Source organism: Onychostoma macrolepis, chromosome 24, assembly GCF_012432095.1.
Source record: "Onychostoma macrolepis isolate SWU-2019 chromosome 24, ASM1243209v1, whole genome shotgun sequence".
Taxonomy (NCBI): domain Eukaryota; kingdom Metazoa; phylum Chordata; class Actinopteri; order Cypriniformes; family Cyprinidae; genus Onychostoma; species Onychostoma macrolepis.
Window position 1 is genome coordinate 18,022,195 of NC_081178.1, and position 25,429 is coordinate 18,047,623.

General features: G+C 37.4%; 1 protein-coding gene across 1 annotated transcript in view; it reads right to left on the reverse strand.

Annotated features, from left to right (window-relative positions):
- The window catches only part of gli3 (GLI family zinc finger 3), a 171,654-nt gene that overhangs the window by 96,024 nt on the left and 50,201 nt on the right, over positions 1 to 25,429 (reverse strand). The window contains exon 3 of the mRNA XM_058765221.1: positions 3,450 to 3,692. Coding sequence (XP_058621204.1) covers positions 3,450 to 3,692 — 243 coding nt within the window. The remainder of the gene's footprint in view (positions 1 to 3,449; positions 3,693 to 25,429) is intronic.

A 25,429-nucleotide genomic window follows, 5' to 3' on the forward strand; every position in this document is an offset into this window, starting at 1 on the left:
GACAGCCAAGACTGCACTGAGGAACATAAATAAACCTATTGTTCAGTTGAGTTTGCTAAGCAAAGGAAATGGCTTAGCTGGTGGAACAATCATGTGTATGTCCAAGATTTTAAAACATTGCAGAACAGCAAGATTTTGTCCTTCCCTGCTCGCCTTATTCAAAACATTTGCATTCCATCTTAAAAGTTCATATAAAAGGAAAACATTCAATTCAGCATGCTGTAAATCCCTTAATGGGACATGGCTGTTACTGGCAAAGAGCACATCTGTTTAAGAAAATACAAACAATTAGGAAAGACGACGAAGAGAAAGAAGAGAAGGATCTTCCACTTCCTCAAGAGAGATAAGAAGTGCAACGCCAGCAAGTGCCTCTCTGTTACTGCGGACCAATGACCTGCTAATCAGCAGACAATATAAACAGATGTCTCAGTGCTAGCCGCATTTCACACTTCCACACATTTAGCGCTCTTCCCTTCATTAATCCATCTTTCAATCCCGCCGTCTTATCCGTACTGTGTATTAGCATAGTGCTAAGCGGGACCATGAGACTCTTATCCAGTGTTTGTGTGAGAAAAGAGGATAAGGCTCAGGAACGACGGCTAATGCTAATGCTTCATCTAATGCTCACAAAGAGGTCTATTTATCCTGTACACTCTTTATGCTAAACACGCCAGGCCTTTATGCACTTATGCAGTGGGTGCGAGGAGTTTGTGTAAATTTAGTATTAGCGCCTTGACTCGTCAAAGCAGTAGAGAGGAGATTTGTGGGACTTTCTCAGAGGTTCCTGCTGTATCTACACTATCCGTACCTTCCCCCTCCTCTGGCAATTGTCATTTGGCACTTTGCTCCTGACACCCACTCCCAGGGTGCCCCGCTGTGTGTTGCCGTGGTGACCAGGTGTGCAGAGGCGGCAGGTGGAGGCTCATTTAGGCGCATTAGGCCTTGACACGCGCCATAGGAAGAGTAATCATGCTTTACCTACCTCTAGTACTAGTGCATACACAGCACAAAGAGCCCGACTCGCTCTCCATCACATACTCACACACAAACGTGGGATCACACTTACACTATCGCACACCTGGGACACATTTACGAGCTGATGGATCTCCAAAGGGAAAGAGAAAGGCAGGGAGGCTCTGTCGCATGTGAGTGTGTGTATGTGTATGGGGGTCAAGGTTTTTCACACCTCAAAGCCTGTGGAAGTGAGTGAATGGCGCCAGCGTGGGTTTTAAAGAGCTGAGGGGTGATGGGGCTTGGGAGGGTTAGTTAAAGGGTCCTGGCCTCTCATAATCCCCTCTGGTGAGGAGTGTACACTACATCTATGATCCACAAAGTATACTGAGCCCTTTATTCACTCATAGGACTATATCAAGCATTTTTCTCAGTCTAGACAAAATGGGTTTCAAATGTCACACCAAAAAAAACAAAAAAAAAACCTTGCATTAAAACGGGTTTATAAGAAAATGAAAACATTTCACGATATCTCTTATTGTGAGAAAAAAATAAGTAATGGCATTCGCAAATTATGAAGCTGTAGGTAGTTTAAAAGAACTTTAAAACAAGTTCACCTGTTCTATAAGCTAGCTTAAGCAATTAGGTGCTACTACAACACATTTTTCATTTAATAAAAATCTAATTAATTGCCAGAGGCATGTCTGTGAAATATCTCTCAAGAAAGAATTTCTTCCTGGTCAGTGAGTGGGGCCTCCCACTCCTTCCAGAATTCATTCCATCAACTTTCTCCACTCCACAGTTCATTGCTACCCTGGTGATCCCCCATGCAGAGAGAATGGACTGACTAAGAGGCCCCTTTTGACTTCTCATGCCGTTTTTGAACCCCTCTGTTTCAATGTCTGCCTTCTCCAACTGACCTCTGACCCCCACCACCCTTTCACCCCGCACCCTCTGCCCCCCAGCCTCCCCCTACAGGCTCCAGCCACCCGGAACACCCCTCTTTCACTTTTGTTCTTTCTTGTATTGCTCCTTCAGTCTGTCACTCCCCCACATTATAACTCTCTTTTCCCTTCATGTCACTCTTTTTCTTGGTCTTCCTTAATTTTTCTATAACGTCTTCAGTTAAATGAGTGCTTAAAGACAGAATTTTCAACTTATCCTTGCTGTTTTTAGATAGATCTTTTTTATAGATAGATAGATCCATCCATACTCCCCCCCCCCCCTATTAAAACACTCTCTGCCTATTTCTCTAGGTTTTTCTGTACAAAGAAAGTGGCAGATTTGCTGAGGTGGTCACACTTTTGTTAGTCAGTATGTTAGGGTTCTGATGGGTCAATTTGTAGTCAACCTTTGTGCATTAAGATGGACAGACCAAAACTAGACCAACAAAGCACAGGGCTGCTAATGAAAAGGTCTAAACAGTGATACAGTAAATGGTTTTGTGAGAGAGAATGAAGGTAAGGGCATTTCATTAAGTACTATAGATTAAAACTACACCATCAAACACAATTCAAGGCCAATTTATCGAAACTAAACAAGCCATCACATTGAATCCTCGTCCATAGGTGATGGTCAGGCAATGGTGGTCCACAAAATTAACCTCTTAAAAGGCTTTGACTAGCCTCATCTGTCTCTCTCTCTCTTTATTTCTCTCCTTTACTCTATCCTGTCCATTCACATGTTCTCACTCTCTTGCTAAGAGTCTCTCATGATTATTAGAAAAATGATGGGGGAGTATGGTGGGCAAGACAAGAGAAAGAGAGAATATGGAAAAGAACAAGGCAGGGGGAGTTTGACTGCTTTCCTCTCTGTGGCGCTTTGATCATGCCGTTGATGAGTGAGACTGGAGTTGTGTGCTTACACTCTGCCCCTAATGAGGGAATTAGGGAGCAGAGAAGAACGTCCCCCATACTAACTTCCCCGCAGAAAAAAAATTAAAAGGCAAGCAAGAGCGAATGAAAAAGAAAGGGCAACTAGTCAACTGTCAGGCCCAATCAATCCGTTAGCAGCTTTGCCTTTCGCCTCACAGAGGGGAAAATTTAGCGTGCTAGCTCTGCACTAAACATTTGTCCTTGAGTTTTATGCACCAACAACATCTACAGTCTATCAGGACGTGGTGTTCATGGTAACTGTCTTAGGCAAAACACATTACTGAGACAACATAACTTCTATATGGATAGGTTTACCCAAAAATGTAAGGCAAATGGCAGAAGACTTTCAGTGAGTAACAAATCAAATTTCAATTTGTTCCTCATACACATTTCCTGTATGCAAATTTCTTGTCACTGTCTATTATTTGTTACACACACACACACAGGATATGTCATTTTGTATTTCTAATTTTTTGAGTGGACTATCCCTCTAGGATTTAAGGATGGGCTTAACATATTTATAGGATAAAAAGACAAGAATGTATAGATAAATTGGAACCAAAAAATTAGTGAGTGGGTGTTTGTCCCAATATGGCCAAAGAACATGACAAAGTAATAACTCACTATAGTGAGGGTCCAGGTATCCATTGCGAGGGTCCATGGCGAACAGTGTCCCCCTATAGGGCAGGGTGTGGTCTGCCAGGTGGGGCAGAGAGCTGTGAAGCTCTTTCTTCACTAATGGGGAGCGGTCTTCAGTAGAGGTGGATGGCTCTTCACTAAGTTTTCCTGATACGCCCAGAACCGCAGCCTGCCCACTGATGGCATTACGCCTCTCACGATGATATGGGGAACCTGAACTGTCATCCTCTAAACGAGAGAGAAATAAAAGAATGAATATTAGTTAATTTTTATTATTTTTATTTTATTGATGTGTAGAGAGAGTACTATATATATATATATATATATATATATATTAGTGCTGTCATTAATCACACTTTTTGAATATACTTTTATATTGCAATAATTTCACATTCAATCTTCAAATTAATGTAGAAACAACACAAAGTCAGTATATTTTTAATATTTGTTTAATGCCATTTTTTTTATGACTGAAGGCGAGTATCACTGATGCCAATACTACTGATGTCCCAAGAAAATTTTTATTTTTTCCCTAATATTTAGCCATTGACTATAGCCATTCAAAATTACAGTATAATTGAGAGCTATCAATTTTAACATTAGACTTTAAAAAAAAAAAATCAATGTCTAATTTAAGTGAACTTAAAACAATCTTCAAATAAACCCATTATAATAAATGTCATATTTAAGTATATCCTTACCAAGAAGTATACTTCAAGTTTATTTTATTAAGTATACTTAAGTAAAGTTCAAGTATATTTTTAAGTATACTTTATGTAGTAAGTACACAAATATCAGTGCACTAGTGCACAGTATACTTGTAAGTGTACTATTTCAATACTTCTTGGGACTAAATTGGCCCACTTTCTAGTACAGGGGTGGGCAAACTTGGCCCTTCCAGGCCACTTTCCTTCAGAGTTTAGCTCCAACCCTAATCAAACACACCTGAACCGGCTAATCATTGTCTTCAAGACTACTAGAAGGCTACAGGCAGGTGAGTTTTATCAGGGTTGGATCAAATCTCTGCAGGAAAGTGGCCTGGAAGGGCTAAGTTTGCCCATCATTGTTCTAGTATATAAAAATATACTTTTAAGCATACTTTAAGTATAACAGTAGTAAACTTTGAGTACACAACTAGTTCACATCTATGTTTTAGTATGTACTGCAACTACACTAAAAGTGAACTTATAGGTATACTGATAGTTTACTAATTAAATACTTGTAGCATTTTTAGTACACTTTGAAGTATAGTCTCAGTAAACTACTAGTTTAGTAGTTTTATACTGCAAGTATACTCGTAAGTTTTCTTTAAGTGGACTTTACATCATACTTTAAGTATACTACTATGTCCCAATTTAGGTATTAATTTGTATATATTTTGTTATCTGCATATCTGAACATACAAAACATCAAAAGAAAGAACAGGGTATCTGCTTGTAAACAAAACATTTTATTCTAGCTTGATGCATTGTTTTTTATAAACACTTGAATGTGGGTAAGTTTCATAAATAAAATAAATCAATAAACAACATTTTGAACAAAAAGCTGAAAAAAGACTATGAATTGGATTCAGAATGATAATCAGAACGTAGATGAAGGCCCACAACATCAAAAATACAGCAGTATATTTCATTGTACACATGGGGTACTTTTTATCCCTGTGTTCACTAAACCCATCTAGAGTGTTTGCTGCTAAAAAGCTCATTTTTTAGTTTCATCTGACCATAGAAGCCAGTCCCATTTGAAGTTCGAGTCGTGTCTGATAACTGAATATGCTGGAGTTTTTGGATGAGCTAGAAAATTTTTCATGAAACCCTCCCAAACAACATGTGGTGATTTGTAGGGGCAACATGTAGGGGCTGTTTAACAATTTTCTGAAAGATTTTCTGACCCCAAGACTCAATTATTTTCTGCAATTCTCCAGCTGTGGTCCTTGGAGAGTCTTTAGCCACTCAAACTCTCCTTCTCACCGTGCATTAGGACGATATAGACACACGTCCTCTTCCAGGCAGTTTCGTAACATTTTATGTTGATTGGAAATTCTTAATTATTGCCCTGATGGTGGAAATGGGAATTTTCACTGCTCTGGCTCTTTTCTTAAAGCCACAGCACTAATTTGTGAAGCTCAATTATCAGAAATATATTATTTGGTTTTTCTCATTGTGATGGATGATTAAGGGAATTTGGGCTTTGTTTTCCCTCCTATTTATATTTCTGTGAAACAGGAAGCCATGGCTGGATAATTTCATGTTCATAATCACCCTGGAGTGCTCAAAATTGTGAATATGAATGGGAATATACTTCAGAGATATTTTACTCATAAGAATTTCTAGGGGTGCCAATAATTGTATCCAACGTGTATTTGAGAAAAACATTTATTTCATAATGATATTTCCCCGCATTTAAAATTCTTATTATCCAATGAAAGGTTAGATTTTTGTGAATTTTTTTAATAAAAGATCAAAAGGATTAACAATGCAGATAAATTTTCACAGCCTTCTTTGATCATATTTACCAAGGGTAAATATATCAAAACGAACCTTATAGCTAGTACTGTAATAGGAAAATTCATAAGACAGGTCCAAACAAACAGACAGACAAACACAAATACACAGAACACTCATAGGTAGACAGACCCACAGACAGAGGCAATAAATATGGAACAAGTCTGGTCACGCTAAGTCTTCGGGTAGTGAGGGAGGCAGTGTTAGTGCTAGCGTGTGCTTTAGGGAGCTCTTTATGGGTTTTGTGAGCAAAGCCTCCAGGGCTTGGCCTCTTCCAGGCAAATTGTGCAGGTTCACAGTTTTTCACAGTTCACACAAGAGCAATGGAGTGTCTCTGTGTCTGTGCTTGCCACATTCTGTGAAATAAAACAGGCCAACATTCAACATCACAGCAGCAGTCAGGCAAGGATTTCCCACAAGCTTGCTCCCTCTCTCTCTTTTTTCAAAGACACAGAATTCCATTGAGAGGGCAGCTGAGTCTTTTCCCTGCATTCCAAACTGCCCATTAAATGGCCTCATGGGTAGTATCAACGCCCACAAGCTATCCACCTTCTCTCCTTCCCTCTACCAGTCTTTTAACACTGTTCCTGCCTCTCCTCTACACACACACACACAGAAAGAGATGTACTTTCCCTATTTCTCTGTCTGCAAGTAATCTGTTCTGGCGGGCAAAGTTGGACTTGCAGCCCACAGGGACAGAGTCTCCAGTGGTCAAAAATGGGGCAGAGAGAAGCAAGTTTACAGGGCTTTGCAGGGTTTACAGGGTTTAGTGCTTGATCTTTGCTGAAGACACATGACCCATTATCTGACCCCATCTAGGACCTCTCAGCCTAGAAAAAGGAGTTAAGCAACCCATAATTCAGTTCTCTGGAAAAGCGCCCGCCTTACACTTTCACCGCTGAGTAACATCACTTAATGCTTTTTAATCTTAAGGAGTTCAGTTCATAACTGCAGCTGTAGGGGTCAATAAGGTCACCAATAATGTCATTTAAAGGGACAGTGACAATAATGTCATAATTTGCTCACAATCATGTCATTTCAAACTTGTGTGACTTTCTTTCAGTGGAACATAAGAGCTAATTCTTAAAGACTGAGGGAGTAGTCCATACATCATGTGCACTACATTCAATGTTTTCTAAAGCTTTGATATTCCCTAAAAATCTTGACAATGTAGCCTTTTTTTTTTTTTTTCCTACATGGGTTTTGAAAAAAATACTTTGTAAACTAAACACAAATATTTTGTATATGTAATTCTTTGTGTGACAAACAATTTAATAATTTAAAGAACCTTATTCCACTACAAATAACCTTAAGTGCAATGCAGAGGTTCAGTGGATATTAAAGGTTCTTCAAGGAATCACAGATGCCAATAAAGAACCTTTTTTAAAAAGAGTATCAAGAATGACCCTGGCCAGTTTCAGTTAGTGCCAACAATATGAACTACAGTGCACATAATTAAATTAAACAGACATAATTGTGTTGCTTTAGTGTATTATAAGAAATTAAATTAAATTAATAATTAATCAATTAATAAATCATTTTTTGAGTGGTATACTTTTTATGATGCTTTTGCATCTTTTCTCCTTTTATGTTTCACATAACACATAAGAGATAAACTCATACTAATTTACCATGACATTAAAATGTCTGTCTATTGTCATTTTTGGAAAAACTATCCCTATATGTGACCCTGGACCACAAAACCAGTCTTAAGTCGCTGGGGTATATTTGTAGCAATAGCCAAAAATACACTGTATGGGTCAAAATTATTGATTTTTCTTTTATGCCAAAAATCATTAGTATATTAAGTAAAGATCATATTCCATGAAGATATTTTGTAAATTTACTACTTTAAATATATCAAAACGTCATTTTTGATTAGTAATATGCATTGCTAAGAATTCATTTGGACAACATTACAGGCGATTTTCTCAATATTTCGATTTTTTTTTGCACCCTCAGATTCCAGATTTTCAAATAGGTGTATCTCAGCTTTCAGGTGATATATAAATTTCAATTTCGAAAAATTGGTTTTGTGCAGAGAAAAATAAGACAAGCAGATCAGATGCTGATATTTAAAGATTTTTCAGATATCTGTATGAAAGCACTTTATAAACCCAAAACTCACACTTTGTTTTGTTATGTTTTGTTCTTCTAGACCAGACATCCTCAAATAGCAAACCACGGTCCGGTTCCAGACCCTAGCTTGGTTCCAACCAGACCGCGAGACACAACAACGGTAGCACCATTCAGGAAAAACCTGAACCCCCATACAGTATCTTTTCTAAGTCTTATGGCCTTCTGCTATACATAGGTATCTAGTCTTACTTTTTAATATTCATATCCGATTGGGCTCAACTGATGATTTTTGTGTGTGATGCGGAGGGCGGGTGGAAAAATTCTCAGACACCACTGCTTTGGCTCTCAAGCCCAATATCCTCATTTTGACTGTTTAGGATTTTTATTTATTTTTTCAAAGCTTTACAAAGCTGGACATTTATATTTATTTATATTTATATTATATTTATCTTAAGTACTGGCCAGACCTCTGCTGGGAAGGAAATATAGAGACTGGACCTCTTGGAACTTTATTTGATTACCCCTCTTCTAGACCATACGAGACTATATGATTTTGCAAAGTAAAAAGATTGCAGGCCTTGAGAAAGCCTGCAAAAGTCAGTGAGTGCTGGTAGAACGGACTGTTTGTTTTTTTGGTGTGCGAGAGAACAGTTGTGACTCAGGTCATTAAACTCAAACTGTGTGGAGGAGTTTATCAGCTTGCTGGTGCTGTTGAGTGCTGCTCTAGCTGCTTCAAAATCTTTCTGAAACTGGCACCAACGTCTCGTATTGCTGGAGCTAAAGTTAGTGTTTGGCCCAGCATGCTGTGCTGCAGCTAGGGAGAAAAAAAAAAAAAAAAACTGTGTGGATTAAAGATTGTATTCCATATATCACCATGGAATTCACTTCACAAACAGTCATGACAGAGAGCATTCAAGGTTCCTTGGTCCATGAAAATGACAGCATCAGTTATAAGTCTTTAATCCTATACTGCATAGCCAGTGATCTTATTGAAGGAATAATAGCACTTATACAGTTAAAGCAGGATTAATAGGCCTGCTACCATAAAACCACAATATTAACATAAAGGGATTTAAGTATCATCCTGTTACTGTCCTCAGACACACGCACACACATAGATTTGAAAGAGGATACTCTGTTATGAGTGTATGGAAGTAAGGGAATGAACAGTCCTCACAAAAATACCTTAAATGCAATGTATAATTTCATTCATGTAATATAAAATTTTATTTCCTTTACTTCTTTTTACATTAATGTAATTTTACAAGCTTGTAATAAGTCAAAAGCTCATTTTAAATTTCTCAGTCTGCATCAAGGCTTTTTCTTCCCTCATTTTCACTACAGCCTGAATTCTTTTAGGCATTTACAATGGTTATAGCTCAATAGTGACACAAGGGCCATCCCACACCAGTCACTATCCTCATGAACAGAGGGGTACCCTAATTGAGATGTACTTTTTCACAGGCTCAACGCTGTTCCTAATGGCTCTGCAAACAATCAGTGGCAGAAGGGGATTGATTCACAGACAGTATCAGTAACATGTCTCTCAGTCTCTCTCTCCTTACATCTCTCTTCATTTACTCCATCTCTTTTCTTTATTATTATTTTCTCATCCGGTGACACATTTAATTTTCTTGCCACTGTTGTTCTCCCTGTTCCTGAAAAAAATGTCATTGTACAAAGGTTTCTTTTTTAAAGCTCAGAAAATTTAAAGGACTCATTTAAGTGGATGCACTTATGTAAGTATCAGCTTCTTTTCAGATGTTTCTCCTAAAAGGAGAAATATAAACAAAAGACAAAACGGGGGTGTATTCCAGAAAGCAAGGTTAACTTACCGTCACATATACCCTGAACTCTCGGTTAATTAACCCAAACCTTGCTTACTCGAGGTATGCTGGTTCCAAAAACACGTCCAGGAGTAAGTTCATTCAACTCAGAGTACAGGTGCATCTCAATAAATTAGAATGTCGTGGAAAAGTTCATTTATTTCAGTAATTCAACTCAAATTGTGAAACTCATGTATTAAATAAATTCAATGCACACAGACTGAAGTAGTTTAAGTCTTTGGTTCTTTTAATTGTGATGATTTTGGCTCACATTTAACAAAAGCCCACCAATTCACTATCTCAACAAATTAGAATACTTCATAAGACCAATAAAAAAAACATTTTTAGTGAATTGTTGGCCTTATGGAAAGTATGTTCATTTACTGTATATGTACTCAGTACTTGGTAGGGGCTCCTTTTGCTTTAATTACTGCCTCAATTAGGCGTGGCATGGAGGTGATCAGTTTGTGGCACTGCTGAGGTGGTACGGAAGCCCAGGTTTCTTTGACAGTGACCTTCAGCTCATCTGCATTGTTGGGTCTGGTGTCTCTCATCTTCCTCTTGACAATACCCCATACATTCTCTATGGGGTTCAGGTCAGACGAGTTTGCTGGCCAGTCAAGCACAGTAACACCATGGTCATTGAACCAGCTTTTGGTACCTTTGGCAGTGTGGGCAGGTGCCAAGTCCTGCTGGAAAATGAAATCAGCATCTCCATAAAGCTTGTCAGCAGAAGGAAGCATGAAGTGCTCTAAAATTTCCTGTGGACCAACACCAGCTGATGACATGGCAGCCCAAATCATCACAGACTGTGGAAACTTCACACTGGACTTCAAGCAACATGGATTCTGTGCCTCTCCACTCTTACTCCAGACTCTGGGACCTTGATTTCCAAATGAAATGCAAACTTTACTTTCATCTGAAAAGAGGACTTTGGACCACTGAGCAACAGTCCAGTTCTTTTTCTCCACAGCCCAGCTAAGACGCTTCTGACGTTGCGTCTGCTTCAGAAGTGGCTTGGTAGCCCTTTTCCTGAAGACGTCTGAGCGCGGTGACTCTTGATGCACTGACTCCAGCTTCAGTTCACTCCTTGTGAAGCTCTCACAAGTGTTTGAATCAGCTTTGCTTGACAGTATTCTCAAGCTTGTACACTGTGTGCAGAATTATTAGGCAAGTTGATATTCTGGTCATATTTTTTTTCCAAGAACATTTTACCAATTCCAAACCACATCAATCTTAGTAACTACTATCACTTTTGTATTTAATCATTTATAAGTGATATGTAATTGCCCATGAAGGCTGAAAGTTAAAAACTCCTTATTTCAGGTGTGCAGAATTATTAGGCAGGTTTTCTTTTACAGATGAAATGAGCCAAAAATGAGATTGAACTCAAGAATAAAAGTAAAACAATTATTAAATGCCCATGAGAAGGATGCAATACTAATGCAATAATAGAATTAGCAAAGTTAAGGCATGACCACTGGGCAGCGAAATGCTCATTGGGTCAGCAAGGTCAGAAAAAACAGGTGGAGAAGAAAAGACACCTTAACTGCAAAAGAATTAGGAATTAATGTCAAGAATTAGGTGAGAAACCATCAGGAACCATTTAGTCTCCAGCACCATCGTTTTACAGAACTGCAACCTTCCTGGAGTTTCCAGAAGTGGAATGTGTCAGGTTCTCAGAGACTTTGCTTGGGTAAAAAAATATTTTAAATGACTCTCACTTAATAAGAATAACATGCTGAAGTGTTGTGAAATACACAAAGACTGATTTTTTTATAGGCTTTATGGACAGATAAGTTGGAGGGAGCAGCATCACATCCTCTTGTGCCACAGTTCTGGCAGTAAGTTTTAGGAGCTCATTTTTAATCAATCCTGCAAGACAGACTTTTCAGGATAGGAGATGAACTAAAATGAGCTCCCAAAACGTACTGCCAGATTCCGGAAGATAAATTCTTCAAACAGTGGTACAAGAGGATGTGATGCTGGTCCTTCAAGAGTAACTTATCTGTCCATAAATCCTATACAAAATCAGTCTTCATGTATTTCACAACACTTCAGCATGTTATTCTTATTAAGTGAGGGCCATTTTAAAGAATTTTTTGCCCAAGCAAAGTCTCTGAGAACCTGACACCTTGTAATTCTGGAGACTCCAGGAAGGTTGCAGTTCTGGAAAATGATGGTGCTGGAGACTAAATGGTTCCTGTTGGTTTCTCACCTAATTCTTCACCTTAATTCTTAATTCTTTTGCAGTTAACATGAGTCTTTTCTTCTCCACCTGTTTTTTCTGACCTTGCTGACCCAATGAGCATTTCGCTGCCCAATGGTCATGCCTTAACTTTGCTTATTCTATTATTGCATTAGTATTGCATCCTTCTCATGGGCATTTAATATTTTTTTTAACTTTTATTCTTGAGTTCAATCTCTTTTTTGGCTCATTTTATCTGTAAAGGAAAACCTGCCTAATAATTCTGCACACCTGAAATAAGAAGTTTCTGACTATCAGCCTTCATGGACAATTATATATCACTTCTAAATTATTAAATACAAAATTAATAGTAGTTATTAAGATTGATGTGGTTTGGAATTGGTAAAATGTTCTTGGAAAAAAAATATGACCAGAATATCAACTTGTCTAATAATTCTGCACACAGTGTAGTTATCCCTGTTGCTTGTGCACCTTTTCCTACCCAAATTATTCCTTCCAGTCAACTTTGCATTTAATATGCTTTGATACAGCACTCTGTAAACAGCCACACCTTTCAGTAATGACCTTCTGTGACTTACCCTCTTTGTGGAGGGCGTCAATGTTCGTCTTCTGGATCATTGCCAGGTCAGCAGTCTTCTCCATTATTGTGGTTTCAAAGAATAAGAGATACCCGGAATTTATACTATAGGGATGGTCATTTATTGAAAGTCAAATGTAAATATTCTAATATTTTGAGATGCTGATTTTTGACTTTCATGAGCTGTAAGCTCTAATCATCAAAATTAAAACAAAATAAACTTTTGAAATGTTTTACTTTACATGCAATGAATCTAAAATATATGAAAGTTTCACTTTTTGAAATAACTTACAAGAAAAAATGAATTTTTTCACGACATTCTAATTTATTGAGATGCACCTGTATGTCCAACACACGAGACATTCTCAACAGAGCGATGAATCGATGAGTCAGTATGGAAACAGACGCTAAGAACTGCGCACCATACTGCTTTTTTATTATTTTTCTGTTCAAAGATCATTTACCACCTAATTGGTGGTTGTGCAATTATTTTTTCTTTTCCTTTTTATTCATTTAATCTTGAATCCTTGAGAATAAGAATTACATTGTTTGTTTGATGCTAATTATATAAGTCACATCAGATATGTATTTTAACTTTATTTTAATAATATATAATATTGGGCGCAATCTGTCACGCCCACTGAAGTCTTGTCAGTAGGTCACGGTCAAGCATCCGCTGATAGCTCTGAAGTAAGCTAACCCTGAAACATAACCTACTCCGGAGCAGGTTGTGTTGAGAGAATGAGATGCTATGGCTACTTACATACCCTGACAGTTACCTCTGTTTTTGGAACCGAAAGCTGAGTTTATCTGCTTACCCTTAAACATACCCGGGTATGTCACAAAACCTGCTTTCTGTTGTCAGACTGTAGAGTATGAAGCTATATTTGGATATTATAGATCAGATAATTTGGTCTTTGAATTTGAGAAGAAATTTTGAGTTTATTTTGAAATCTTTGATTGCAATCTTTGGTTTGTTTTCTACACTGTAAAACAGCTGACCTAACTATAACCTAAAAACATAAGGAAACCTATCGCAGTCAAATTGCATCTAATGCAGGGGTGTCAAACTCAGTTCCTGGAGGACCACAGCCCTGCAGAGTTTAGATTCAACCCTAATTAAACACACCTGATCCAGCTAATCAAGTCCTTCAGGCTTATTTGAAAACTACATGGTATGTGTGTTGGAGCAGGGTTGGAACAAAACTCTGCAGGGCTGCGGCCCTCCAGGAACTGAGTTTGACACCCCTGATCAAATGCATAAAAGGCTATTGAATTTTAAATGATCTGCCAGACCAACTAAATATGATTTAGCATTTAGCAGTGCTAATCCTCTTTAGCAATCCTCTTTCTTTTATGCTTCATTTTCATAATATGGGCAGGATCCACTTCATATTTGTTGATAGACGAATGTATTAATTCAAGAAGTTACAATGAGATGCACATATACCTCAGCATACAGATTCTCAAACATAGTGAGGATCAACAAATGTTAATTCAGTAAAAATATTAACTCTTATCCATATAGACCACAGCAGCAGCAGCAGCATAAATGAAGCCAGTAAAATGTAAATTATAATATTTTAATAATAATTACCACAAAAATGCTGCAATGCATGCTGGGAACTTGCACAATATTGTTTAAAACTTAAAGTTGGGAGAACATGTTATGAACAAATACTTGAGTATCCAAGTAAGGTAAACAACACTTTTGCTAGAAGTATTCTTGTTCAGTTCAAAATAATAAACTGACTCCTGTTAAAAATGATTTTTTCAAGCTATTTATTTATTTATTAATCTCTAACAGTTTAATTTAGGTTTGAGCTCATATTGAAATCTTTGATTTTGATTGCAAACTTTGGTATCTTTGCTTATATGAGCACAGTTTGAGACATTTTTGAGATCTTGTATATAATGCTACAAAATAAACATTTAAGGGCCCTTTTCTTAGGAAAAGATAAATCTGAAAAGGCGGATTTTAACATAAGCAAAAGTCACCATTAGCTCTCAGTTTAATATCATTGAAGAAATAACTGAGATATTAAAGTACTCATTTGCGGTTTCTCCTTCCTAGGGGATAATTAAAGGGGATGGATCTCTAGCAATTTCATTTAGGCGGCTTCCTCGTAAACGGATTTCCGTTTGAGCCACGTTACAGAGTTCAAAAGTTTCCTGCAGACTTTTAGATGAAGGTGAGTGTGCTATTGCACTCTGGGCTCAGTGAGGCTCTGATGTTGAGATTACACATGTCAGGAGGCAGATGAGAAGGATTTCCATGGCCCTGACCATCAACCCTTCTCTTTTATTTCCTCTTTTATTTTCTCAGCATTCTTTTATTCCTTTTGCATTTTTGGCTCCACCATTGCTCCACAGATTCACCGGTCTATTCACCCTGACACAAAAACAGCAAGCTCGTTCTCTGTGGACTGGGGGGAAAGCACACTCCAGCAGAAAAAAAAGCAGGGAAAGAGAAGGAGAGAGAGGAAAAATGATTGTGCTCCCTCTCTCTCTCTCTGTAGTGATTGAATTTCTTAACATCTTTTCAAAAATCGCTTAAATGCCTGGAGGCGAGAGGAAGAAACAAGCTAATGGTGGATGGGGAGCACTGAACAAATTTCAGAGCCCTTTCCTGCTTGCGTTTGAGGTTTGAAAGCGAGCGCCCTGCCTTTCAAGTTTCAAAGTCCTCCTTTCTCCCGTGGTGTCACTGAAGGATTTGAAAAGAAGGTAATTGTGCTCACTGCCGCCCTGATCAGAGGCACACGGCCCAGGCTCTAGTATTTCACCAGCTCTCAGTACCACAGGAATAGACTCAGCAGCTCAGATTCAACTTTCTTTTCCTGGCTCTCTCTCTCCCCTGTTCTTTGTGTGTCTCTTGATCTCTGTCTCTCACTTTTATCCACTCACTTTCCCTGAGTCTTGATCTAGGCTTCTCTCTCTACCAACTGGATCTCCCTCTTTCGTCCCCAATGTACATGGTTTTCCTCTGACAATCTCTCTGCCCTTTATTGCCCACCTCTTTCTTGTTCCCATCTTTACCACACTGTTATTTACAGTGTGTGTGTATATATATATGTATATATATATATTAGGGCAAGAATTCTAAAGTCTAGAAACCTTCAAAAAATATAACTAACACTTGTTTTTTCTGGGAATTGTAGATTATCTTTTTTCTACTCAAAACGTGAGTAGTTAGAGGTGAAGTGTAAACTTTCTGGATGTTAAAATTCACTGTGCCACTTTCAAAATATTGCACAACCAGCCCAAAATAACTCAGCCAATAGTAAAAGTCTTGGCAGGGTTATCTGTTTCTTCAAATACTCAATTTGGCATAGAAATTACACACTTCACCTTAAAAGTATTGTTAAACCCCATGATTAATTTTAGTAAATTAGTCCATTCAGACAGTTTCCACTGAATAAAAACCATGAAAAAATAGAGTGTAAATAAAATAGAAAAAAATAGACTCATTAAGATGTACTGTCTGAATAAAACGATTCACTAAAACAAATATACTTCTAAATTCAATTTGAGAGAATTCTGCAGGACTTTTTAAAATTATTAAATTAACTGATTAACTGAATTCATTAAAATTCACTGATTCACTAAAATGAATCAGACTTTCCAACTGTATTTGAGAGAAAGACATTCTAGAAGAATGTGTTTGATTATTGCCTCATATCGCTCATTAAAGGGATCCTATTATGCTTTTTCAGTTTTTCAACTTTATTTAGTGTGAAATGTTGCTGTTTGAGAATTTAAAAAAAGATCTGTTACAAAGCTCAAACTCCACTCTAAAAGGAGATATTCTCTTTAACAGAAATAACTTTTAGAGAAGATGAAGAAGAAGAACTACTTTAGTAGAGTTGTCATTATGGCAGAGAGATGCTGTTTTTTCCTCCTCGGTTCCAAAAACCCTTTGTTTGGCCTTCCTAAATCAGACAAACATAAAAGGGCATTATAGGTTCACTTTAAATAACTATATTCAGTGCAATGTGCCATGAAACCAACCAATTTTGTGTTTTACACTATACCACTATTTATTGAGTACCTTTGTTATTAGAAAAAATAAATAAAATAACAAGCTTAAAAATAGCAAGTTACTGTCACACCTGTGGTTAAGTTACCACTAAATGTTAGTTTAGTTATGGGACAGGAAGTAGCACATAAGTTGCCATAAATATACAAGAGAGATCATGAGGACAGGTAAGAACATTGTTCTTGTGACTAGTGAGGGATGTTTCTGGCTGTGGGATGGGAGCCTCTAAAGTTGAGGGGTACTCTAAGGGTGAGTCCAAAGGCAGAACCATCTTCCTTTTTTCCTCTAGCTCTCTACCCTTCTTCGACGTATGCCAATCATTTTTCACCCCGCTCAAAGTTGAACTGGCTCTCCCACTGCTGTGCGGTCGGCTCATGCCAGTCAAAATGCAGCAGGGTAGTGCAGAGGCCATTCACGTCAAAGTTGCACAATGTTGCACATTGTTTCCAGCGAGGGTGAGGGCTTTGTTGAGGGAAAAAAATAAAAAAGCAAAAGGTTAAGACTGAACCTCCACCTGCAGATATTTTGAAGGGTTTGTTGTCAATAGTTGAGTTGAGGTTGGTGTAGCTGGGGAACCTTTTTTGTGGTGGTGGTGGAGCTGATGTGTGGGGAGTTACAGTGGAGAAATAGAGGAGCTTGTGGTAAACAACAAAACGTTTCTTCAAAGCATCCTCCTCCTGTGAAGTAATCCCTCTGTCTTTTCTCTCGTATTTATTTCTTTCTCTTGCAAATCAACTTGCAGGAGATGCTGCAGTTAACAATGCGAAAAGGATGCAGATATTCCTGTGTTTGGCACATGCATAATAACGCCACCTCTCCAAAAGGCTTACCTGATTCGTCAGCCTGGCACCTGTGCTAAAGACGGCAGAATTGTTTGTGAAAATACCCAAAGAGAGAGTGAGACGGGGAACAAAACAAAGAAAAGGACAGTTTCATCAAACTTGGTTGTAAGAGAAGAGCAAGAGGATTACTACAAGTGTGTGGGATATTCCTCCTTCTTGGCTCCCCATGCAGTAGGCAGGAAAAAGGTTCTCAAAGACTTATCCTTTAACCCCCACTAGTAGATGTTTAATGCCAAACCAACACGTCCTCAAAGATGGGTTCAACTTCCCATTGTGGAGGCCAAAAATCTATGTGATACAGAAATTGTGAAGGGTAAAAGCAAATATCTAATTCACACTAATGTTTTCTACCATTTTAATTTGTGAAATCCAATCTCTATATAATTTTGAGTTTTTTTTTTACTATTTCAAAAGTTTGGGGTCTGTAAGGTAAGTTTTTTGTTCTACTTTTCAGCAAGTATGCATTAAATTGATCAAAATTGACTGTCAAGACGATTATAACAATACAATAACACAAAATATTTCTATTTCAACTAAATAGTATTCTTTCCATTCATCAATTAATCCTTAAAAACTGTTGTTTTAAATTATAATTATATCTCACAATATTACTGTTTTTAGCAATATATGAATATGTATAAATAAATGAATAAATTTAGTAAATTGCATTAGCAACATGATGATACTAACTTGCTATAATGCAATACATATTTTACGGATGCATCGATCAAATACTCAGTATCGGTATCGGCTCCGATATTGGCATTCTCTGCCAGATAGGGTATCAGTCAGACGAGGCTGATCCAAATCCGATACTGTGCGTATACTATTCGGTTATTATTGTCTTTTCATACAGTCTATGGTTAAGCCCCACAAAAGGCACAAAAACATTATAAAGCACCATAAAGTTTTTGTGCAATATATTTTAAGTGTTCTGAAGCTGTTCCATAGTTCAATGTGAGGTACAGATGAATATTTAAGTCGTTAAATTCAAGTTCACGTGAATTATTCTCTCCGCTGCGGCTGTCTGTCATCCTCCATTCAGCGTTCAAACTGTGTGTCGTTCGGTTAGGACAGTCAAGACGATGAAACTCTCTTCAAGAGCGCACAATAACTGATATTTAAAACTGTTGAAAGAAAAGGCTCAATAAACTATCGCATAGATTTAATACACTGCATCAGTATCTCTTCTCTTTGTGCTTTGAACTTCTCTATGCGGACTACGGAGCGCTGCGACTCTGTGTTGCTTCAAGCGCATCATTCTGCGCATGGGATGCGCATAAGCGCTTTGTGCCGCTCTGTGTTGGAGCCTTTCGTATTATAATACTTTTGCACAATAAAGATTATTAACAGTATTTCTTGTTCTGTCCTATATATAATGTGTTGCTGCCTTCTTTACTGTGCTATACATTTAAAAGAAATATGTTTTAATTTTATAGTATATATTTATAAATATATTTACTTGTTTTTCATTAATGTATTTTACAACAATACAAAGAGCAATGTGTAACATTTTACCAGATTTAGTCCTACACTTATTAACTTTTAGTTGGTCCCCGCTAGATAACGTTGTTTCACTAAATGATTAGATTTTATAAAATTATTGTGTGTCCATGATTTTTCTGGATTAACTTTTGCTGCTGAATTATCCACTAACCTAGTTTATAATAGTATTTATTTCATAGATTATGATTATATATTTTTTCATTTGTCATTTTTCATTAAAATGAAGTTGTCTATATTTAGTAGATTGTTTAACACAAAAGAGTGATGATCAGGTCAACACACAAAAGTATAGAAATTCTACATTGATTTAAAAAACAAAATGCGCTGGTGTCGGATTTGTTCGGTATCGGCAGATACTCAGAATTTTTGGTATCGGATCGGTTCTGAATAAATGGTATCGTTGCATCCCTAACATATATATATATATATATATATATATATATATATATATATATATAATTAAATCATTAAACTATGATAATGAATGGTTATAAGGACAGCAAATGAAATAGCTTCAGAAGAACCAAAACATGGTACAAAAACTAAATATAAACATATTTAAAAGCAAGCTGCAAATAGCAGATGGCTCCAGAATGGCTACACCCTTTGTAAATATAGCCTAAGCACTGCCAACGGAAAAATCAGATTATATCTTCAAATGAAAAGCACAGAAGGTTTTATCTTGAGCCACATAATTCAGGTTATGAGAGTAAAAACAGAAACGGAAATGATAACAGCATCAGGGATTTAAACTGCAAGATCAGAGAGAAACATTTTAAGATTCTGTGATGCAGAATGCTTCACATTTAAAACAAATTTCCCACAGTGATGCAGTGCCGAAACATAGCAGTGAGAATAAATGATGTCATTGTGTCTGTCAGCTCCTGATAAGAATCTTTGCTAAATCGACAGCTTCCACACATCTCAATTTGATTGTGCACATGTACGCACTGAATCCCAGAGTCTCGTCTAGCACATTCTGCCGCTAGGCCTCTACGGAGACCTGGGAATGCTGGAAGTCCCTGATTCCCTTCCCAGCAGTAGTGGGGAAACTGGGATGCAATGAATCAAAGTCAAGGTCTCTTCCTTTTCTCCATGTTCACCTCAAATCAGCATCACAGAGAAGGTTGAAATCACCCCAGGATCCTTGTCTCTCTCCTCCCCCTGGTCTTCTGGATGTAGCACTAGCATTCTGAGAGGCCAGTCTCGATACTCAGACATGTTCAAGAGCACATGATTGTGCTGGAGAAAGCATGTGCCAGCTGCGGAGCCAGGAGTGCTATCAGAGGGGGGACAATGGTGCATTTGGGCTATTCAGAGTTTGCCTTTTCTCTGAAGCCGCTGATGCAGTGCCCATACTCACATCAAACTCTGCTAAAGCATTTGACTTGCCATTCTGAGACCTTGATCAGAGGACATAATGGAGTGTGATTGATGCTAGCAGGTATGGACCAAAACCAGGTAAGGTGCTGAAAGCAGGAAATGGCCTCATTTTCCTGAGAAGTGCATGAGAACCAAAATGTCAAAAGTATCAAGGTCATGATGCTTTTGGCTTACTATTGATCAAATGGCTTTGAAAATCACCACATTTACATTTTGTAATATTCAGAATATGTAAAATCTTGTCTTCAAAACAATAGGACAGGAAAAAAGAAAAGAGAATTTTAGGAGGAACATCTAAAATTATTGTGATACATAAATCAAACAAAATGCCTGAGCAATAACAAGTCTCCTTATCTAGAGCAAAAGAAAAGAGCAACCACTAAGCAATAAAAAAATGTTCCTTTGCGCACAAAATAAGTAATTAATCTGGTTTTAAACTTTAAAACAACTTTAAATTAAATTCATTCTAATAAGAAAATAGATAAATTCAAAATAGACAAACACATTTTATTCAATAAAAAAAAAAAAAACAGTAGACAAAAACTCTAGAAAAGTTTTGAGAATTAGACGTGACAGTAGTAATTTTAGAGAAACTAAATCCTGAAACAATGTTTACTGTGGTTTCTGGAGGGATCGCCATTGCTGGCTGAGATGCTGGTCTGCTTTGGGTGGACTGAGGCTAATGACCAGTGCATATGCCAGCTTTCTGCTGTGCCTGACCGTTAGCATATCCCTCCACTCACTCAGCAAACAGATCAGGGCCAAGCCTGAGGCTCTTAGATTATGAACAACTCACCACAAATCATCCAGCCAAAATTTACACTCGGCCCAGACCACATCCTTTTCACAAAGCTTTTAAAACTGTAAAAGGTCAGGAAAATATCTTCATGTATATTCTGAACATTAAACTTCATGTTGTAAATGTAGTAAAGCTGAATCTCAGAACATCTGTAAACAATAATAATTATAGATATTGTATTATGTTTGTAGCTGTAATTCCTCTGTAGCTGTTTTGCTCTACATTTCAGGATTGTGGATAAATGCATCCAAGTTAGTGAGACTGGGACAGCTCAGGCTTTATTAAGACAGTTAACAGGAGTGGGATAATTAGACAGTTCAAAGGCACCTGCCTGCTGTCCCACAGGGGCTGGAATTCTCTGGCCCCTTCCCCTCCCCTCACATTTAAAAGCATGTTAACTCCTATCAGGGGCTAGCAGGCTAATTTAACTTCTGACATTTGATATCTGAGGAATGAGAAGGATCAGCCGTTTATCCGGAACGGGATTACCCTTCCATCCACCCCCATTCCTTGCTGCTCCTCGCTCTCTTCCGTCCCCCATCCTGATGAGAAAGCTGCTCTCAGTCAGGCCAAATTCATTAATTTGCTTGCCGCTAAGCACTTTATCAATGATGACGAAATGCTGTTGTATAAAGTGGAGCAGCATCCCCTATGCTAGCAACTGAGTGGCAGAGATTTTTTAGGCCTTACAGGATAACTGGTGAATATTAAATTCATAAATAATTTGAAAATAAAACAAATCAAAATAAAACTTACAAAAACAGATCAAATAACACTTAAAGAAAAATAATTAAAATAAGATAGATGACCACTAACTGACAACAGAGAACCATGAACATGCAAATGTTGTTGCAGGTGCAACCCTTTTAAATTATTACAAGTGTTGTTAAATTATTGAAATATGAGCTTAAAATCTCATGGGGTACTTTAAATAAATATGTAATGTCAAACGGGTTCAGATGATATACAAAGCTTGGGAATACCTGATGTATTTTGCTGGATGGCAACCTTTGGGCACCTTTGTAAAGACTAAAAATAATCATTCAAACAAGCTAAATGCAGGCAAAAAAAAAAAGTGCTCTCTATAGAAAGATAAGTTCATGGACCAAGCAGGGAGAGATAGATGAAGAGAAGAAAAAGGAAACTGGTTGATTAGCAGAGGTATTTGAGCGTGTTGTGCTCCTCTGATGAATGTCTGAGCTTCGGTGTGAAAGGAGACGACTTTGGGTGAAACAGTATAACACACTGCAGCCTTTGAAGGTGCAGCTGTTGATGCTTACAGTTTCTCAGCTGCCCCATTCAGACATAAGGCCCCTTTTACAAGCCACCATGACAATCAGAATTCCAACCTACAAGCCAAACCTCGTAAAAATAACACGACAATCAGGATTCCAAACCCCATGTCTGAAACCATTAAATAACATAATGTCTTCTTTGCAAAAAAGCAAAGCATAACACCAAATTACTGTTGACCTGTTCAACTAGCTGCATATGTGACTAATAAAGTCATCTTGCATTGTTCACAATAAAATAATAAATAATGTATTAAGGAAATAGATTAATTTAGAATTTATTTATTAATTTCATTGTATGCCGATTTTAAGAAATATGTGAACCATAACTAAATCATTACATTCTTTACAATTCCCATCCCAACTAGAAATACATATGTAGATTTGTGTTTGAGGTTAAGCGTTTACACTATTTTCACCAGGTAAGAATACATTTGACCCTTTGCAAAGCCCTTTGGTTACTATTGCTAACTCAGACAAGCTTTACAGAACATCCCACCGGAATAATGATAAAATAATGGATATGTAAAATAAGCTCAGAAAGTCAGCCTTATCATGCTAAGATATTCAACCCAAACCCAGATCATTAGTTCAAGTTCCTCTACATCCTCCCTCTTAATGTAATGAGATACACTCCTGAACATGACAGACATCACTGAATCAATTCTTCTATCTCCAAAGACACAGCATTAAACTCTCCTAAATCTGCTCCCTATGAGGTTCTCGCACTGCTTTTATCTCTCTTCCTTCTCTCTGTCAAAAAAGGATGTGCTTCTCGGTCAATGTACTGAATGTTGATCTGTGATGAAGACTCTATTATACAGTCTGTATCGTGTGTCTGTTTTTATTTGTTTTATTATTGAGTTAGCCAATGACAGTGTAACATAAAGAAATGGCACAAATCACACAGGAAAATATGTTACTGTTTTCACATTAAAATCACAGTGGTATATCGGAAAGAGAAATGTTTCTTAAAAGCAATGTTTCTCTCTTTCTCTCTACTTCTTTCCCGATCTCTCGTTCTCTCTTTGGACCCATGCTGAGCGGAGTCAGAGTCAGAAGCACACAAAGGTACCATTGATGAGGAGACGGGTGTAAAACAGGCCAGTCTGCTCCTCTCATACACGGAAGTCATGAGGTTGCCAAATTATTCTTAGGAAAGGCTGTGTGTGCATGCACGTGTGTGTGTCTTATTGAGTTTTGAAACACAAAGTAATTTGAAAACCTGTCTCATTTAATTTTCATCACTTTCTTTCCTAAAGGATCACACATTTACATGTACAGTGAACGTCTAATTCACAAAATCTGAACTTATGATGGAGCCACAGTCTTGTTGACTACACTACAACATAACTCTTCGAGTGACCTAAAACCTAAAAAGTCTGTGGTCCTTTCCCAAACGATTTCTCTCTCCTCTCCTATGACTTCCTGCCTGTAACTCAATTGTGCTATTCAATAAAGGCAACAAAGTATATTCACTACCAATCAAAAATTTGAAGCCAGTCATTTTTAATATTTAAAATAATTACTTTAATTCAGCAATAATGCACTAAATTGATCAAAGGTTACAGTAAAGACATGTATAATGTCACTTAAATTTATTGTGTTCAAATAATCGCAGTTCTTTTGAAATTTCTATTCATTAAAGAATCTTGGAAAACAATGTATCACCATATCCACAATAATATTAATTCTTCTATCACATGAATAAATTACATTTTTAAATATTTAAAAAGTTGCAATTAAATCGTAATAATATTTCACAATATTACTGTTTTACTGTATTTTGGATTAAATATATTTTTTTTAAAAACCTTTTAAAAAAAATCGTACTAACCCCAAAAATACGTTACACCAGAAAAAAAAAAAGACAATAAAGGGTTGATCAACAGTCATTTTAATAATAGTAGACAGTATATTTAATTAAATAGACATGGAAATATAGCTTTGTGGAATGAAATACAGTATATATTCAGGTTCAATTTCTCAGGTTCACAATTTCTTATATCTGTGAAAGGACAATTTTTCAAATTATTTTCAATGTTTGGTCGCCTAAATCACGCAGATACCTAACAGCACTTTTACCACAAATAGTTAAATTGTTGATTCTGATTGGCTGCCACAAGCTCCAGATGTCAATTTTCTATAAAGTAGCTCCACACTTGATTACATAATAAAATGTTATTTCTGTTATTTCTCACATACCAAGCTCTTTCATATTTGTGTCAGATTAAAAATGGGATCTATTCTGAAAACATTTAAGTTTGAGTTGAGAATAAACAATTGATTTGAGTAACTCTATGACCTTCAGTGCCTTTGTACAGAATCACCCTGTGCGAGTTAGCAACTGTGGCATTGATTGTTTCTGCCCTGGTTCAAACTGTACGTCCTTACAATATAATCACAGACAGTCTGACTGCCTGTTAAAAAGATGTTTCTTTCAAACATCTGCTCCCTCAACACAGCTAGGTTCAGTAGGCTGCACACTCACTTCTTAGATAAATCGATCTCTTTTAAGGTTCTCGGTTAGCTAAATAAGTGTTGGCGTATCAGGGCTGGCAATTATGAGAGCCAAGCTCTTATCCAATGAAGACAACAAACGAATGGCCTGACACTCCCTATCTCAGTTGGATGAGAGAAGAGAGCTTCTTGACTGACAAGGATACAGCTCACCTTATAAACTCACTTCACTAACTGTCAATAATGACTGTGGCTCACACACACACACACACACACGCACACACACACACACACACACACACACACACATTACACGAACCATTTACTGCAGAGATGAGATGGGGAGGGAGGGCAGGGGATGGGAATCAACCTCTGTTTCTAATCAATCATTGAAAATCACTGTCATACTTTATGGTTCTTTGATACAGGCTCATGGTGAGAGGTGCTACAGT